At 39.5% G+C, this 18,678-nt stretch overlaps 1 protein-coding gene across 12 annotated transcripts in view; it reads left to right on the forward strand.

Annotated features, from left to right (window-relative positions):
• SPDYA (speedy/RINGO cell cycle regulator family member A) overlaps window positions 1–18,678 on the forward strand; it is a 43,870-nt gene that overhangs the window by 23,462 nt on the left and 1,730 nt on the right. For all 12 annotated transcript variants that reach the window (XM_084792774.1, XM_084792781.1, XM_084792771.1 and 9 more), the window contains one exon: window positions 10,527–10,824. In XM_084792774.1, the coding sequence (XP_084648900.1) occupies window positions 10,527–10,824 (298 nt within the window). The remainder of the gene's footprint in view (window positions 1–10,526; window positions 10,825–18,678) is intronic.

Below are 18,678 nucleotides of genomic sequence, written 5' to 3' on the forward strand. Positions count from 1 at the left end.
TGAAAGTAATTATTTATTAAGCCTCCCTGTAGTAAACTTTTTTTTGGTGGGGGGGGGTTGTTTCAGTTTTTTGGTTTTTCGAGACAGGATTTCTCTGTGCAGCTATGGCTGTCCCGGACTCACTCTGTTGACCAGGCTGGCCTAAAACTCAGAGATCCACCTGCCTCTGCCTCTTGAGTGCTGGGATTAAGGGTGTGGACCATCACTGCCTGGCTACAGTAAGTTTTTTTTTTTAAACTGTTATATGTACAGGTATTTTACCTGCATGTCTGTCTATACCACATGCATTCCTGGTGCTCACAGAGTTCAGAAGAGGGCATCAAAACTCCTGGGACTGGAGTTATAGACTATTGTGAGCCATCATGCAAGTGCTGCGAATCAAACTCAGGTCCCCTAGAAGAGCAATAAGTGGGTAAGAGAACCACTGAACCATCTCTTCAGTCCCTGTAGCAAGAAAGTCTTTTTCATGACTCTTATTTTCAAAAGCTCCCAGTAGCCTCCCAGTTCATTTAGGGTATGAAGCAAGATTGATCTTACCATGGTCCATATCTCCTGACATTGCTTATCCATCATGTTATTTTCTAACATTTGAGCTATGTTAGCCTTCTTACTGCTCACAATCAAGCCAGTATATTCACACCATGGGATCTTTGGACTTGTCATTCGCAATGGCAGCCCTAGAGTGTAGCTAACACACCCAATGACACTCAACTGGAGAAAAATGACCCCCTCTCTTCCAGCAAGCATCAGCTGAAAGGATCCTTTTGGTTGGGGATGGGACCTTGTGTCTACCTTTTCCTCTGAATACTGGAGTTTTGTCTGGCTTTTGAACCCATGCAGGTGTAAATACTTGAAGGCTAATCAGTAAGATATGATGTTAGAAATTAGGTATGCTATACGTTTGTAACTGAAATCTAGTAATAGCACACTGTCAGTCAAAACAATTCTTTAGTCCTATATTCTAAAATGAACTCAAACTGGAATAGTAGCTACCAATGTGCTTATCATAGTAGTATGTGTTTACAGAGTATCTGTGGTGGCTTGAATTAGTATGGCCCCACAGGCTCATAAGTTTGAATACTAGTCCACAGTTGGTAGAGCTGGTTGGGAAGGATTAGGGGGTGTGGCCTTTTTGGAGGACATGTGACACTGCCCTGGGCTTTGAGGTTTCAAAAACCAATGTCATTCCCAGTTAGCCCTCTCTGCCTCATGCTAGTGGACCAAGGTGTGAGCTCCAGCACCTTTCCTATCTGCCTGCTGCCGTGATGGTCATCAAATCTGTCTCTCTGCAACTGTGAGCCCCAAACTGAATGCTTTCTTTTATGAGCAGTCTTCGTCACGGCTTTTTATCACAGCAATAGGAAAGGAACTAAGACAGCACAGTAACTCAGTATGCATTGTTTATCCTCACAAAGATACCTCTGAGGATAGAGGCCTTTTTCCTTTATAGCTGATGAAACTGACGACCCAAGGACATTTGATTTGCTTAAGAGCATACAAAGAAGTAGCAGAGCCACAACTTGACTGGCCTGTAATGATTTCCTGCTGTTCTGTTCTCTCTATAACATTGTCATGGACTGTCTCAGTTAAGTGTAAGTCCTTGGAAACGGGAGTTCTCCAAGTGTTGATGGGCAAAGATAGGCAAGTGACAAACAGAGACAAACCCAGAGGTAGTGTTTGAATCTGAGTGTATTTTGCAGGCAAGCAGTCTAAATTTTTATACATATATTTTGAAACAGGCGGGGTTGTGGTTACATTCCTTACAGAGTAGATTTACGGAAGTCAGCGAGCAATCAGGCATACACAGTACAAGCACAAAATGCAAAGTAATAGTGTTGTCATATTTTGAATTACAAGTTTAAATGAAACAATACAGGGTACAGAATACAAAGTAAAGTCATCATCACTTTTAAGTTATTGGCTTGGTATCAGTATGCATATGCCCTCTTTGTCAAGGGTCAATGTTCTCCCATAAACGGAACTTATGCCTAACACCTATGTGCCAAGACAGTTTTTTCTTTAGTTCTCCTTTCTAATATCTGAGCGCCACTATCTGGAGCTTTCTGAAACACTTTATTTCTTTGCAAACAATAATATAAATTATTAATTAATGATTAACTAATTCTCAGCCATGTTTCTTTTAATAAGTGGAAGTGGAGAAGAACTACTCCAGGCCTGAATGGTCCCTGGCTGTAGTCCCAAGTTAGGGCTGTCTCATAGCAACGTTGTCATGCCTGAAAAGTCCTGATATGAGAGTTAAGTTAGGAGAAAGAATAGGGACAGAATATTCCAACACAATGAGAGAAAAGAAGGCTGCAATCAGTCACTCCTGGCAGGAACATCAGCCCCATTCCAGGAGGCTATCCCTGGATAGGGGTCATCACCTCGGGTTGTGCAGTATTTGTCACACAGACTCCACTGGAGGGATCGTGACAGTTTTTTCTTTTTTAATTGTGGCTTGTAAGTTTTTCATTTGGCTGTAGAAATAGACATGAAAACTAGTTCAAGAACACAAGGAAGGCACAGTAAAAGTAGAAATATAACTCCAGCCAGGACACTAATAGAAATTAACCAATATAGCCAGTTGTTGGAACTTAAGTTGGCAAGTCACATTCCCAATGATTTAGCTAGATCTTTTATTTTAAGAGAATCTATGTGAGCATGGCTAATAGCAGTAATCTGTCTTTGAAGAGTTTGTATGTCCTGAGTAAGACCATTATTTTTTAAAATTTCTAATAAATGATTCTTAGTAAGATTTCAATTCATACTTTTATTATAAGGAAGAGGTGTAACACACACATATTTAAAACTTGTATGGCATCGGGTAGATAACTGAATGTTGATATTTTTTATTTTATCTCTAAGTGCCAAAACCATATCCTCCAGAGCATTCATCTTTGTTTTTAACTTTTTATCTATAATTTGTGGTTCAGTGAGGGCCTGGGAAACATTTCTATTTAAGTTATTAACAAAATGAGTAGTTTGTACTTTTGAAACCAATGTAATACTTGACGTTGTAAAGGCTGTAAGGATAGCTATCAAAGCACTAATTTCTAGACTAAGAACAGCAACAAATCTCTTAGGCCTAATGAGTTCATTAACACTTTCTAAAGTTTATAGAGCTTTTTTTTATCAAACCATAGACCTTTTTAAAGGTCTATTGGCAGCACAGCATATTTTGGTCTTTTCAAAAGCATCATGACAGAATGAGATATGTCTAAAGAAGGCTTTACACAATTAGCAAGAATACATTCAGAACAATGTATATAAAAATATTTTTACATTAATGATTTGTAAATTTTGAGATTGTCCTATCAAAATAGCATATGGATATCCAACACAAGCTCTAATAGCAATAGGTGTAGTATGTGTTTGTTTGGTTTCCTTAATAGAGGCATGTTAGTTGTTATAAACAGCCTAAATAACCCAGGGGGAAAAAAGAATCTTTTTATCTGTAGAATAACTAACATAAACAGGTTTTATCTAGCCTGTAGAGCTTTATATTTGTATAGGCGCAGGTGGAGGATCATAGTAAACAAATATAAAATTTATAAGTGAGCTGATGGTGATAGTCAAGATCAGGAGATACAATAGAATAATAAAATTTTTATATCTGAGTTAATAGGAACATGAGTAGATGTTTCAGTATGATCATAACCACACTGTAGCCACAAAGGACTAGAATCCTGTTTTGGTAGAAAATACCAAGTTTTGTCCTCGCTATATTCTTGCACACAGCTTTTTAATGGCATTGGGAAAGGAGGTACAGAGTAACTTTCATTATAATTGTAATAGCCTAAAGTTATAAGCCTAAGTTTTCACATAAGTCGTTTTCTGAACCTCCCATAAGTGGATGACAAAGTCACAGGCCGTGGTGAAAAATCTGGGGCATCAGCCTGGAAAGTGCGATAGCTTATAGGCAGGCATCCTGTTGGGGCATGGGCTAATAATGCTACACAGACAGGGCCAGTGTTTGACATTTTTTAATAGGTAATTACAGGTGTCAGTGTGAGCCAAAATCTAAAGATCTTGCCAAGATTTGAGTATCACTAGTCATGACTCGAATATGTGACTCCTCCCCCAGCCCACGGGATGAAGCAGAGGGGGATGAGGACCATAAGCCCAGTATGTAGAGCAAGAACAGCAAGCATTGCTAAGAATATATGTTTTGGTGTAGGGGTTTTCCCCGGGCAGTAGAGGTCTGTAGGGCATGAGCGGTGAAAGTCTGGATCTGACCCCAAGTCGGAGGTTGACCCGTAGGCAGTAAAGAGTCAGTCTGAGACTGGTGGAGACTGAGATTCTTCATCTGTGATATTGCTGTCTGAAGTTTTTTTCTTTTCTTTCTTTCTTTTTTTTTTTTTTTTTTTTTCCTCTCTTGGACAAAGGCCTTTTGATTGAAAGGTCTGACCAAGCAGTCTGGGATCCTGATGGGTGATTTTTCATTTAGTGGAAATACACAAGCAAATCCTCCTCCCAAGGTGATTAAGATATCTGGCCCTTTCCAGGTGCCGGTTAAAAAAATCTTAGCATATTACCACAGGCATAGCAGTAGATTGGAGAAGTACCTAATGTTTCTGTATGGGAGCCAGACCTTTATCACCCGTGTTGAGATGATTAATAGTAAATATGGCATGGTTAAGTAATTGATGTGAGGAATAGTAATGATCATTTCCCTTATGTTTTTGAAGCTGTATTTTTATATTCTGTTGAATCTTTTCAATAAATGTCTGACTGTGTGGATTATAGGGAATACCTGTTGTATGTTTAATTTTTCATTGTGCACAGAACTTATAAAGAGTTTGTGAGGTATAAGCTGGGCCATTGTCAGGTTTTTTGTTTGTTTGTTTGTTTGTTTGTTTGTTTTTTGGTAGTCCCAAAATAGAAAAACAAGTTAAAAGATGTTGAATCACACCTTTACAACTTCACCAGTTCTAGCTGTAGCCATTATTGCGTGTGACTAAGTGTCCATTGTCACATGTACATGAGTCAGTTTTTCAAATTCAGGGATATGGGTAACATCCATCTGTCACAGGATTTGAGCCTTCAGTCCCCTAGGATTAACTCCCATCTTTAGTGGATGATAAACATCAGGGCATTGTTTACAATTTTTTAAATTTGTCTAGCTTGTTCCCCGGTGATTAAACTTTTTCTTTTTTAAGTTAAAGTATTTTGATGATGCAGAGCATGACTATCAATAGCCTGTTTTAACAGTCTTGTAATAGTATGTTTTTAGTGAGCATATCTGTCATATGATTGTTTAAAGATAATGGTTCTGGTAGCTTAGTATGTCCCCTAATATGTCTAATGTAGATCTTTTTTTTATTATTATTCCTGTAACAACTTTTGTAATTTCTGTAACAGCAGAATCATTTTTGAGTTTCCAGATAATAAGGCAGTTTTAATGTCTGGAAAAATATGAACTATATATTTTGAATCTGTATAAAGGTTAAATATTTTATGTAAATTTTTAGAGCAGTGATGACTGCAATAATCTCTGCGTGTTGAGCAGAAATTTGTTGTGACCTTTTTAAATTGGGGTTCTATCTTTAATATATATTGTTGAAATTCCATTTTAGGATCCGTCAGTAAAAACCAAAAGGGCTCCTGTTATAGGATCCTTTGTAATTTTTGAAGGAAAAATAATGTTTGTCTCTTTTACAAATTTTAATATAGGATGTTGAGGTATATGAAATTTTATTTGACCTATATAATATGATAAAGTAATTCCCCAATTACCATATGTTTGTAAACGGGTATCCAACTGTTCTTTATTATAAGGAATAATTATTTTTTGTATTTTTTAAAATAACTCTCGAGATCTTAATCTCCCTTTTATAATTAATTGGCTACACATATATAGATAGGAAGAAACCATTTTTATTTGCATATGAGACAAATAAATCCACTCTAAAATTCCATCCTGCCAGAGGCAGGCAGTAGGTGTATAGCTAGTTTTTAACCTCGGGTTGTGCAGTATTTGTCACACAGACTCCACTGGAGGGATCGTGACATAACATATAGCCTCCATATAAACTCAGTAGTTAAAAAATTCATTTGTATCTTATCTTGGTGATTAAGAAGCAAAACTATTCTTTCCATTTTTCAGATTTTAAAAAAGTGTCATTAAATTATGAATTGTATATGAAATAAGCATAAATCTGTGAACTGCATTATATTTGACTATGAACAATGTACTGTGATGCTGAACTCATCCATACTGAATATTCTTCAGTCTCTTAAGTACCATTCCTGATTTAAGTCCAGTCCAAAACCAAAACCAAATAAATGATAGCAAAAAAACAAAAAAACAAAAAAAGAAAGAAAGTGGATAAAGTAATAATAAAAATAAAAACCCAACATCTCTTATGGCATTAAAAAAATTATGAATTGTCTTTCTGTTAATACTGTTAAACAACATACACTCCTCTTTTAGGTAGTATTGGGTTTTGTAATTCTCTCTCTCTCTCTCTCTCTCTCTCTCTCTCTCTCTCTCTCTCTCTCTCTCTCTCTCTCTCTATTTTTAGACAGAGTCTCTACATAGCCTTGGCTGTCCTAGAACTCACTACGTAGACCAAGCTGGCCTATAACTCAGAGATCCTCCTGGCTCTGCCTCCTGAGTGCTGAGATTAAAAAGCATGTGCCAACATTTCTGCACCCGTCCCCCCCTTTTTAAAGTTTTTTTGAGATAGGATTTCTATGTGTGTAGCCTTTACTGTCCTGGAATCATCTGTAGACCAGGCTGGCCTCAAACTCGCAGAGATCCGCCTGCCTCAGCCTCCTGAGTGCTGGAATTAAAGGCATGCACCACCACCACCTGGCTCCTGGCCCATTTTTTAAAATCATGTTTGCAAAGCTATTGTCTATAACCATATTGACTGCATTAAATTTCATTTCTCTGTATCTGTTTTTTTTTTTCTCAATTTACCTCAACTTTCTGTTTGGTTCCAGTTTATTTCCAGTGAATGTTTTTTAGACTTATATTTATGAATGTATATCTGCACGTATATGTGTGCACCACATGTGTGCCTGGTGCCCACATCAGAAGAAAGCATTAGACAGTCTGGAACTAGAGATATAGATGGTTGTTAGTTACCATGTGTGTGCTAGGAACCCAACAGAGGTCCTCTGCAAAAGCAACAAGTGCTCTTAACAGCTGAACCGTCTCTCCTGCTCCCACCCCTTAGTTTTGTGTTCAGTTCCCTTAAATACTTGTTTGAAGAAAGATGGACCATAACTATATGCAAATAAAATGATGATCTTTCTAGTCTCTCCCTCTCCCTTCCTACCTTCCTCTCTCTCTAGAAAGAATGAAGACTTATTTCCCCACTGACTATAATCTTGGCTTCTTACATTATTACCTTTTTAGGCATAGTTCCTTTGAAGTGGAATTCATTTACATTGGTGATGACTTAATTTCTAGACTGGTTCACAGATTAGAGAGGGTGCCTCTCCAGTGAGAGAGAGTCCATCTCAGTGCCTTTCATGTATCATAGAGGAGGGCAGTTGCTTGCAGGGAAAGCTTCTTTATGCTGCTTTGGTGTAGTTGCTATGGCATCATTGAAGGAGAGAGAAACCTGTTTTTGTTCTGATCCCAAGTGTGGGATGGGGAACAGTCTTATGAGAACAGGTGAGGTTAATCTACTAGAAGACAAGCCACCTCGTGCGGGAGTAATAATGATAATGATGAGATGATAATAAATTTTAAAAGAAAGTAAAAGAAGCAAAAGTATAAGGAATTAATAGGGATGGTAAGGAGCAAAAAGTGTGAGGCTAGCATGATATGGGGGGTATGCTTAAAGTACATTATACACTTGCATGAAAAGGATCTTATGTCACTATAATAAAATTATGTTAAATTTAATAAAGACTCAAGGTGAAAATAACCTTAGCTGTCTTTGTTTTGGGGTTTTTGTTTGTTTGTTTGTTTTTCGAGACAGGGTTTCTCTGTTAGCCTTGGCTGTCCTGGACTCACTTTGTAGACCAGGCTGGCCTCGAACTCACAGTGATCTGCCTGCCTCTGCCTCCCGAGTGCTGGGATTAAAGGCGTGCGCCACCACCGCCCGGCCACCTTAGCTGTCTTTGAAAGCCTGTCAGGCATGGCTTTTTCTAATTACTGCATATGAAGTACCTCTCAGAGCCATTCTTTTCTTTTCTTTTTTTTTTTTTTTTTAATGTATATGAATGCTGTATCTGCATGTACAACAACATGCCAGAAGAGGGCATCAGGTCTAATTATAAATGGGTCTGAGCTATCATGTGGTTGCTGGGAATTGAACTCAGGACCTCTGGAAGAGCAGACAGTGCTCTTAACCGCTGAGCCATTTCTCCAGTCCCTCAAAAACCATTTGTAAGAGCCATCTAGGTCAGCACTCGGGGAGGCAGAGGCAGGCAGATCTCTACAAGTTTAAGGCCAGCCTGGTCTACAAAGCGAGTCAAACACAGCCAAAGCTACACAGAGAGACCCTGTCTCAAAAATCCAAAACACAAAAACAAAAAACAAAAACAAACAAACAAAAGAGCCATCTAGGTCATACCATATCAGGGAACTAATAAAGCACAGAGGGGGCATATAACTTCTCTAAGGACATACAGTCAGTAAGACTGATGCCAGTGCTGAAACATAGGCACTCCAACTGCAGTGTCAGGGCTTTTTACCCTTACTGCTATCCATCCTGTCTTGGGCTCATAGAAAAGTGAAAAGAGAAAAACACTACCCAGTTTTCATTTTTACAAAAGTCACCAAAACAAAATATCCCTAATGATAAATTATTTTTAAAGGAGGAAATTGTTTCTAGTAGGTCAACTGCTACCAATGTTTCAGAGAAACCTCTTTCATGGAATCTGATTTAGCACTTGGCAATTGTATATAAAAGATACTCCAGGGCTGGAGAGATGGCTCAGAGGTTAAGAGCACTGTCTTTTCTTCCAAAGATCCTAAGTTCAATTCTCAGCAACCACATGGTGGCTCACAATGATCTATAATGAGATCTGGTGCCCTCTGTATAATAAATAAATAAATAAATAAATAGGATACCCCAGAACCTAGAAAGTTAGCTAATTTGCCCAAGGTCCTAAACCTAAGAACTAAGAACTAAATCAAGCTCTTGATCCCGGGACAGGCTTAGTTTGCTGCTGTTATTATATCAACATTCTAATTATACATGTACTTATAGAATAAACATGTAGATATTTTTAATTTGTATTTTTCTAGCTGGGCTAGCATGTAAATATACTATGCTACTGCTCACATTACAAAAATAACAGTTTACTATCGCTTCCTGTTTCTCTATGCTCTTCTCACTAGACCATGATGCCAACCTGGTAATGCCAATAGCTTCAAATGCTTTCATATGGCATTAAAAATATGTATCTTAGCACTAGACATTTTCATGGTAAAACTCTTAAGACAGCACTAACAGTAAGTCAAAGAAACATGCAAACTAGAAATTTTTAAAAGTGGGACTTTTGCTGAGTCTTCAGGAAAAAAGTAGTGCTAAGACAGAAGGAGATAATATTCTGGACATGGAAAATAAAGATACAGAAGTGCTGAGGAAAAAACAGTCTTTAAAAATAAAAACAATAAGCTGGGCACAGCCACGCACACCTGTAATCCCAACATTCAAGAGACAGAGGCAGGCGGATCTCTGTGAGTTCAAGGCCAGCCTGATCTACAAAGTGAGTCCAGGACAGCCAGTGGTGCACAGAGAAACCTTGTCTCGAAAAAATAAAATGAAAGTAATAAAATCTTGGGATGGAGATCTAGCTCAGTGGTATAGTGCCTGCCTAATTTGCACAAGACATTGGATTCAATCCCCACCAATACAATAGCGTAAACTATTAATTTTGTTATATTAATATTAATTATATTAATTAACTATATTAATATTACCCACTTCAGGACAGTTTCTCTGTATAGCCCTCGTTGTCCTGAAACTCACTCTGTAGTGAAGAAGGAGGCTTTCTGTAACCTTTGTTTTTCACCCATGCCCTCGTTCCCAGAAATAATGACTTTGGGTCCTTAAGTATATTTACAATAGCCTAGGCCAGTATAGCTAGGCGTGTTCCCTGACCTGCTCATCAGTAACATCCTTTTTACTCTAAGCTCTGCCATGGCTGGTTACCTCTGCTCAGGTTTCATGTGTCTGTCCTCCTCTGTGTCCCAGGGCAAATTTCCCCTTGCTTCATTCTATCCCAGCACTCGCTCCTTCTACCAGAACTTCTCCCTCATATTTCCTGCCTCAGCTATAGGCCAATCAGCGGTTTATTGACAAGTGAAGAATCATATGCAAGAGGTTATGTAGACCAAGCTGGCTTCAAACTCACAGGTCCACCTGCTTCTGCCTCCCCAGCTGGAATTAAAAGCATGAGCCACCATGACTAAGTCTTTTTTTTTTTTCCTTTTCTTTTTTAGGTAATGTAATTGTTTTAGTTTCAGGATTAGAAAAAGCTGTTCTTGAGGTTCAATTTCTGTACCTTACTCAATTTTAAAATGTTTTTAAATTCACAAAATAACCTTTTCATTATAGGTTATGGCTATTGCACCAACCCATTACATCTGGCAACGAGAACGTTCTGTGCATCACAGTGGTGCTGTTAGGAACTACAACAGAGATGAAGTCCATCTGCCCCGGGGACCGACTGCCACACCAGTAGATTGTTCACTGTGTGGTAAAAAAGGAAGATATGTAAGATTGGGACTGTCTTCATCGTCATCTTCATCCAATGACACAGTAGAGCTAATGGAAAAACATTCTCAGGAATTACACAATTCATTATCAATGGACATGATAGGTGATCCTTTTCAAGATAATAGCTATTCTCAAGGTATGATTTAATGGTAAAGTAGAATTAGACTAATGCATGTTATTTACTTATCTAGTGAGTCCTCACAGGCAAGGATGCATAAGTTACATAAGTGAGTTAAATTCCTATTGAAAGTTTTTCCCCTTCAAGTTACCACTTTTTATCCTCTTGTCTATACCTGTTTTGTGGTAGCCCATACACACACACACACACACACACACACACACACACACACACCAAAAACAAAAACAACAACCACAAAAACTTAACATAACTTAAACTGAAACTCAATACGCTATGAGCTCCAAGTATTAGGGATTGAAGGGTTTCTATGAAATGTTTTATTTAAAAATGTTTTCAAGAAGAAAATAAATTTACTTGTAATCACCATCCAACTACTGGTTTCTTCTATATACTTTTCTATTTCTAACTAAATTAGACCATATTTTAGCCAAGGTAGCTTTTTATTATTTAGTATAAATCATTTCCCCATGTCATTTGGTCTTTGAAAGCCTTATTGTGTTTAGCTGGGCGTGGTGGCGCACGCCTTTAATCCCAGCACTCGGGAGGCAGAGGCAGGCGGATCGCTGTGAGTTCGAGGCCAGCCTGGTCTACAAAGTGAGTCCAGGACAGTCAAGGCTACACAGAGAAACCCTGTCTCGAAAAACCAAAAAAAAAAAAAAAAAAAAGCCTTATTGTGGTGTGCATAATTTATTTGCATATCAATTTTGTTGAGATCTAAGTGTTTACTCAGTGTTTATTAGCTAGAAAACCAGTATAGTTGCTTTTCAACATCTCCAAGCACACTCTTTGTTATCACACTCATATTTAACAATGCATAGGGCTGATCGATAGCTCAACTATAAAGTAAGAGTTGCTATTTGACACCCCTCTCCTATCTCCCAGGCTCCTTTTACTTTTACATTCTTTGATCCTCAGAATAGGTAATGTTTATTGGCTACCTGAGTGCCCCCAGGCAATATAGAAAACTCCTTTCATTCATAATACACTTAATATTCACTACCACTGAAGGTTAAGTATTGTTATTTCCACTTGGCAAATAAGGCTTATGTTAATTTGTCTAAGATTGATAGCATAATATTTGAATCCCAGTCTTGTGACTGGAGCCTGAATTCTTACCTATTATATTCTATTGACCTTTGATAAAATCCTGCTTTTAGCAGTGAAAATAAGCTGTGGCAGAAGCTTTTAAGAAAACATTGTGTTTTAGGCCAGTCCCTGTAGGCATCAATGGAGCATGCTCTATATTCTAGGTCTTGACATCTCACTAGGAATCTGGAATGTATGCAGGAAATGTGCTTTGCCAATCACTGTACAGAGCTGGGGGCAGGGAATGTATCAGTGGGTAAAGGCTTGCTGCTAAGTGTGATGATCTGAGTTTAGTTCTCCGTGGAAGGCAAGAACTGTCTCCATCACATTGCCCTCTGACCTCCACATTATATTGTTGTGCACTGAGCACACATACACAGAGATAAAGAGAAAAAGAAGGAGGAGGAAGGAGAAGGGGAGAGAAGGAAAGAAGAGGGAGAGAGGGAGGGAGCAAGAAAGGAAGAGAAAATAAATGTAATTTTAAAAATTTAGGGCTGGAGAGATGGCTCAGTGGCTAAAAGCACCACCTGCTCTTCCAAAGGTCCTGAGTTCAATTCCCAGCAATCACATGGTGGTTCACAACCATCTACAATGTGATCTGATGTCCTCTTATGGCCTGTAAGTGTACATGCAGACAGAACACTATGCACATAATAATAAACCTTTTTTTTTATTTAAAGCAAGTCTGATGAACTATGAACAAAAATAGGGTACTGATGTAGGGGAGTGTAGAAGCGATTATGATTTTGCCTTGTTTATTGATGAAATTCCCAATTTAAGATTTATAGATTCTTTAAAGGATGTAATTTTTTGTTTTTGTTTTTGTTTTTGTTTTTGTTTTTTTGAGATGGTCTCACTATGTAAACCTGGCTGTCCTGAAACTAGCTCTGTAGACCAGGCTGGCTTCAAACTCAGAGATCTTCCTGCCTTTGCCTCCTGAGAACTAAGATTAAAGGCATGCGCCACCACAACCTAGAGGAAGGAACAAATATTTATCCAACAGTTTGTTGTGAATCTTAAGGTTAACTCTAAAAGCCTTTGATAATGTCAGAGGGCAAACAATATAAAGAAAATATATTACTAGTTATGGTGGCAGCGTCTTGTAATCCTAGCACTCAGGATGTTGAGGTAGGAGGATTGCAAGCTGGAAGCTTCTTTGGGCTACACAACGATTTCCTATTTTAAAAAAGGTAGGAGGTGCACACAGGAGAAATGTCTCAATAGTTAAAAGCACTGCCTACTCTTCCAGAGGACCCAAGTTCGATTCCCAGCACTCACAACTGTCTGTAACTCCAGTCCCAGGGTACCTGACATCCTTTTCTGGCTTCTATAGACATCACACACATGTGATGCACAGATATACGTGCAGGAAGGCACCAGACATGTGGTACACAGACATACATGCAGGTAAAACACTCATACACATAAAAATTAGTAATAAAAATTTTTAAACCACTACCAACAACAAAAGCCCCTACTGAATGGATGGGTAGATAGATATGAAATATTGGTCACATACACATTTGACCAGTAAGAAAGTCTGTATTTGTTTTCTGTTCTTAGCAGAGTATGAACTAACTAGGGGATGCATTTAACAAGACAATGGAGACGGAGCCACTGTATTACCAAGAGTAGGGTCAGTCTTTCACCACCTTAGCTGATGCTCTTTTTTTTTTTTTTAACCTATACAGTATTTTCTACCTGGATGTGTGCTTGCACACCAGAAGAAGGCACCAGATCTCATTACAGTTGGTTGTGAGCTACAATATGGTGGCTGGGAATTTAACTCAGGGCCTTTGGAAGAGCAGACAGTGCTCTTAACCTCTAAGCCATCTCTCCAGCCCCGTTGCTCATTTCTTACAGTGACCTCTGTTAACCAAAAAATTTCCCTACAGTCTACATAAGGTTGGAGTCACTTGGTGGTCTAGTCATAAAAACTCAGCCAGGCATTCTTCAAGAGAGACACACACACACAAGGAGCTGGTCTTGGCTCCAGGTGTTTATGCTACAGTTTATGTAGATAATGATCAGTGTTTCCACTTTTCAAACAAAAGAAATCAACTTTCTTTCTTCCATCCATCCTAAACTCCCTTTCCTTTCCTTCTTTCTTTTTTTTAAAAATAAAGACATGGTCTCATTGTGTAACCCTGAGTGGGCCAAACTCACTACATAGATTAGATTGGCCTTAAACTCACAGAGATCCACCTGCCTCTGGGATTAAAAGTGTGCAATACCATGGCTAAAGTTGTTTGGTTTTTGTTATTGTTATTTGTTTCTAAGTAACATGTACCAAAAAGCAATTTTAATACAAAAATGCTTCTGACATTTTAAAAACAAAATGTCAGTTTGACAAGGTAGAGGGAAACACTGTCACAACACTTTGAAGGGGGCAGATGAGGCATTCTTTAAAAAGCCAGACATATAGCTACTAATCACACCTAAAAGCCAGACATATAGCTACTAATCATATCTAAAAGCCAGGTGCCCCAAGAAGTTCTGAAGTGACTTTCCAGTATTTTACTATTCAAAAACTAACTCAGAAAAGTTTCATCATTACCATTAAAGCAGGAGCAACAGAAATATGGGGATTCAGCTCTGTTTAAAGATGCAACATTTATGTTTTCTAAAATTTTATGTGTGTTAGTGTTTTACCTGCATGTGTGTCTGCTTACCATGTGAGTACAGTGCCCACGGAGGCTGAAAGAGGACATAGGATCCCTTAGAAATGAACTTACATGTGGTTGTCAGCCATCATGTGGATGCTGGGAGTTGAACCCAGGTCCTCAGGAAGAGCTGCCAAGGGTTTATAACCACTGGGCCACTTCTCCAGACTCCACTTTTCTGCTTTTGCTTTGGTATTGGTGTTTGACCCTGGGGCCTTTCATATGCTACATTCATGTTCTTCCATTCAGTTATCTCTCCAAACCGCATAGCATATTTTTATAGGAAACTACTACTGTTATTCTTTACGCTGCTTTAATCTCCAGGGTGCCTATGCTAGTTCACGTGAAACATAGACAAACATTATCTGCAAACCTGAGGCTTTAAAATAAGGGAGTGAGGCAAATACACCAAGCCTTACCTTCAGCATTGATAGGCACAAAATATTCTATATGTTTGATAATATACAACCAAATAATTTTTCTTAAAAATAAGTCCTTTTTCGAACTTCATTTTTTGTCATGTTGTCCTTTACTGTTCTGGTCACAATAGCCTATGTTAAGTTCTTTGCACTTAATAAAGATACAACTAGTGCTAAAGTGAAAGAACATATGTTTGGCAGGCAGTGGACACTGGGTTCAAGGCCCAACACTGAAAAAATAAACAGAGCAGGGCACATAGATTAATAATGTGACCAGGACTATGCTACATGACCAACATTAATGAGCACAAAAGATTGCAGAATTATAAACCCACAACTTTGGAGGCTGAGGAAGGAGGGTCACTGTAGGTTCAAGGCCAGCCAAAGCTGTAGAGAACCCTGTCTTCAATAAACTAACAAATAAGCCGCCTGCAGAATTCTCTCTGTGCAATGAGAAAGTTGGTAAGGGATTTCTAGAACAAGCAATGCATAAACCAGACATTGAATGAGTACTGTTTTCAGAGGGACTAGCAAACATAAGGGAGAGAGTGGAATAGCAGACAGGAATTTGGAAATACAGATGGTCACCAGGTAGTGGTGGTGCACGCCTTTAATCCCAGCACTCAGGAGTCAGAGGCAGGTGGATTTCTGAGATTGAGGCCAGCCTGGTCTACAGAGTTCCAGGACAGCCAGGGCTAGGGCTACACAGAGAAATCCTGCCTCAAAAAACAAAACAAAAAACAAAAATTACAGATTGCCTTACACTGAATCACCAGCTAATCTAGTTCTTTTTCAAAATAGTTTTTACACCTGTCCTCTTTATACTTAGTCACATCGTGTGTATTACTATAACTAAGTCCATAGGCGAAACAATACGTGATCCAGAGTACACTTAACACTACCAGCAAAATTACTGACCATTTACTGGATAGGAAGGGTAGGTGAAGGCAACTAGAAGACAGTTCTGAACCAGATCTCTTAATATCTGAAAGTGAAGCTTGGCGTGGTGGCGCACGCCTTTAATCCCAGCACTCAGGAGGCAGAGGCAGGCGGATCGCTGTGAGTTCAAGGCCAGCCTGGTCTACAAAGTGAGACCAGGACAGCCAAGGCTACACAGAGAAACCCTGTCTCAAAAAACAAACAAACAAACAAACAAAAAGACAAATTCTTTAGAAGGTCTCCAAGGTCCTGCACAGCCTGATGATTGATTGCAGTCTTTCTGGTCTTCCTGCCTCTGCCTCCTAAGTGTATTCTGACCACTTCCAACTCCCCATTCCTCACTTTTATAACCCTCCTTCTCCCTCTGGAACGCTTCTTCTTTACAATATATCCCACATCTAATTCCATGTCTTTAAAAAAATATTGTTGTTGTGTTTTGTTCTTTTGAAAAAGGATCTATGTAGCCCAGGCTATCCTGAAGCTTCTCTGTAGACAGGCTGGCCTTGAACTCAGAGATCCAATTGCCCCTATCTCCTTTGTGCTGGGATTATTCCTTTCCATCATTTTCAGTTTTTGTTTTGGTTTGCAATACACCAAGTTTAATTAGGGTTGCTTACATGTTCTGGGGCTTAGGGTTATTTACAGGAGCAAGGGTACTTTACCAATGGCTGCACTCCTGAGGAAAACTGACTCTCCTCTCCCATCTATGCTGGAATGTTGGTGGCTTTGATCTTGTGCAGGTAAACACAGCTGCTGTGGGTTCATGAGCACAGTGCCTATGTCGTTCCCAGAAGTCCTCTCCAGCCTTTGTCTCTTACATTCTTTCCACCCCCTCTTTCTGACTGTGAATGTGTGTAATATACAAGTGCCCATTTAGGGCTGAACATCCAGCAGTCACTTATTCTCAGCGCTTTGACCAATGAGTTTCTTTTGCATTAACCACTGCTCACTGCAAAGGGCTTCTCTGACGGAGGTTGAGAGGGGTATAATGTTAAATATTTAGAAAGCAGTTTGACATTGTGTCCAATTTAGCAAAACAGTAGTAGGCTCTCCCTGAGCCAAGGAGCTTGCCAGCCATGGGCTGGAATGTTCTATATAGCCCAAGCTGGCCTGGAACTCATGGCAGTCTCCTGCTTAACCTCCTGAGCTCTGGAATGACAGATGAGAGCTACCACAGACAGAATCTTTTTATTTTTTTGTTTTTTGTTTTTTCTTTTTTTTCTTTTTTTTGGTTTTTCGAGACAGGGTTTCTCTGTGTAGCCTTGGCCATCCTGGACTCACTTTGTAGACCAGGCTGGCCTCGAACTCACAGCGATCCGCCTGCCTCTGCCTCCCAAGTGCTGGGATTAAAGGCGTGCGCCACCACACCCAGCTGATACAGGGCTTTTCTTGTAGTCCTGGCTGTCCTTGACTTGCTTTGTAGACCAGGCTAGCCTTAAACTTAAAGATCCACCTGCCTCTGCCTGCCTGAGTGCTGAGATTAGAGGCATACACCACCACGCCCAGCCAAGGATAATGCTTTTTACAGCTTTTAAATTTAATAGTGGCACACACCTTTAATGCCAGCACTAGGGAGGGAGGTCGAAGCAGGAGGATCTCTGAGTTCCAGGACAGCCACGGCTATACAGAGAAACCCTGTCTTCAAAAACAAAAACAAAAAAAAAAGGGGGGGGAGGGGGCGGCAGAATTAATTACATACATCAAACGATGGGAAAATATACCTTAGGAATGTGAATTACTAATATGTATTATTCATAGGTACTAGTTATATTAATTCTGATGCTCTTTTTACCTGGTTTTAAAGGTTCTAGTGTAACTCACACCTGTAATTCTAGCGCTAAGAATTGCCTTGAGTTCAGGCCAGCCTAGAAAGTGAGATACTGTCTCAGACCAAACCAAACCAAGACTCTGAGTGTAAGAAAAGAGATTAAAGAGCTGCTACATCTTGAAGTCAGGTATGGTAGAACGTGCCTGCGTCTTGGCACCCAAGGTTTTTGAGCAGGTTGACGGTAGCAGGTATGATTTCCCTCCTGTGGAGTCACGCCACTATTTCACCAGTGGGCACATCTTGCTTTGAAGTCTGGTATTATCGTAGCATGCAGAGTTCACTGAGGTGTAAGACCACTGTTGAGACATCTAAACAACAAAAACTATAACTATATAAAAATATAACCTCAAAGATCAGTTTTTTGAAAAACATGTATAAAGTTCTTTTAAAAGTATATGTTATAGCTGGGCAGTGGTGGTGCACGCCTTTAATCCCAGCACTTGGGAGGCAGAGGCAGGTGGATCGCTGTGAGTTCAAGGCCAGCCTGGTCTACAGAGTGAGTCCAGGACAGCCAGGGCTACACAGAGAGACCCTGTCTCAGAAAAAAAAAAGATTTAAGAATTGTTAATGCCTTGAAGCAGTGTACGGTAGGACATCCCTATACCCTGGCATTCCAGAAGCCAAGGCAGGAGTATCATTACTTGAGCCCTCTCTAGGATACACAGAGAGCAAGACTATCTAAAAAACAACATGGTGGCTCATGTCTATAATCCCAGCACTCTAAAGGGGAAGGCAGGATGGCCAGGAGTTCAAGGCCAGCCTGGACTACATTAGACCTCATTTTTTTTGAGACAGGGTTTCTCTGTGTAGCCTTGGCTGTCCTAGACTCACTTTGTAGACCAGGCTGGCCTTGAACTCACAGCGATCCACCTGCTTCTGCCTCCCAAGTGCTGGGATTAAAGGCGTGCACCACCAC

The sequence above is a fragment of the Acomys minous genome (assembly GCF_964271855.1).
Source record: "Acomys minous genome assembly, chromosome: 8".
Taxonomy (NCBI): domain Eukaryota; kingdom Metazoa; phylum Chordata; class Mammalia; order Rodentia; family Muridae; genus Acomys; species Acomys minous.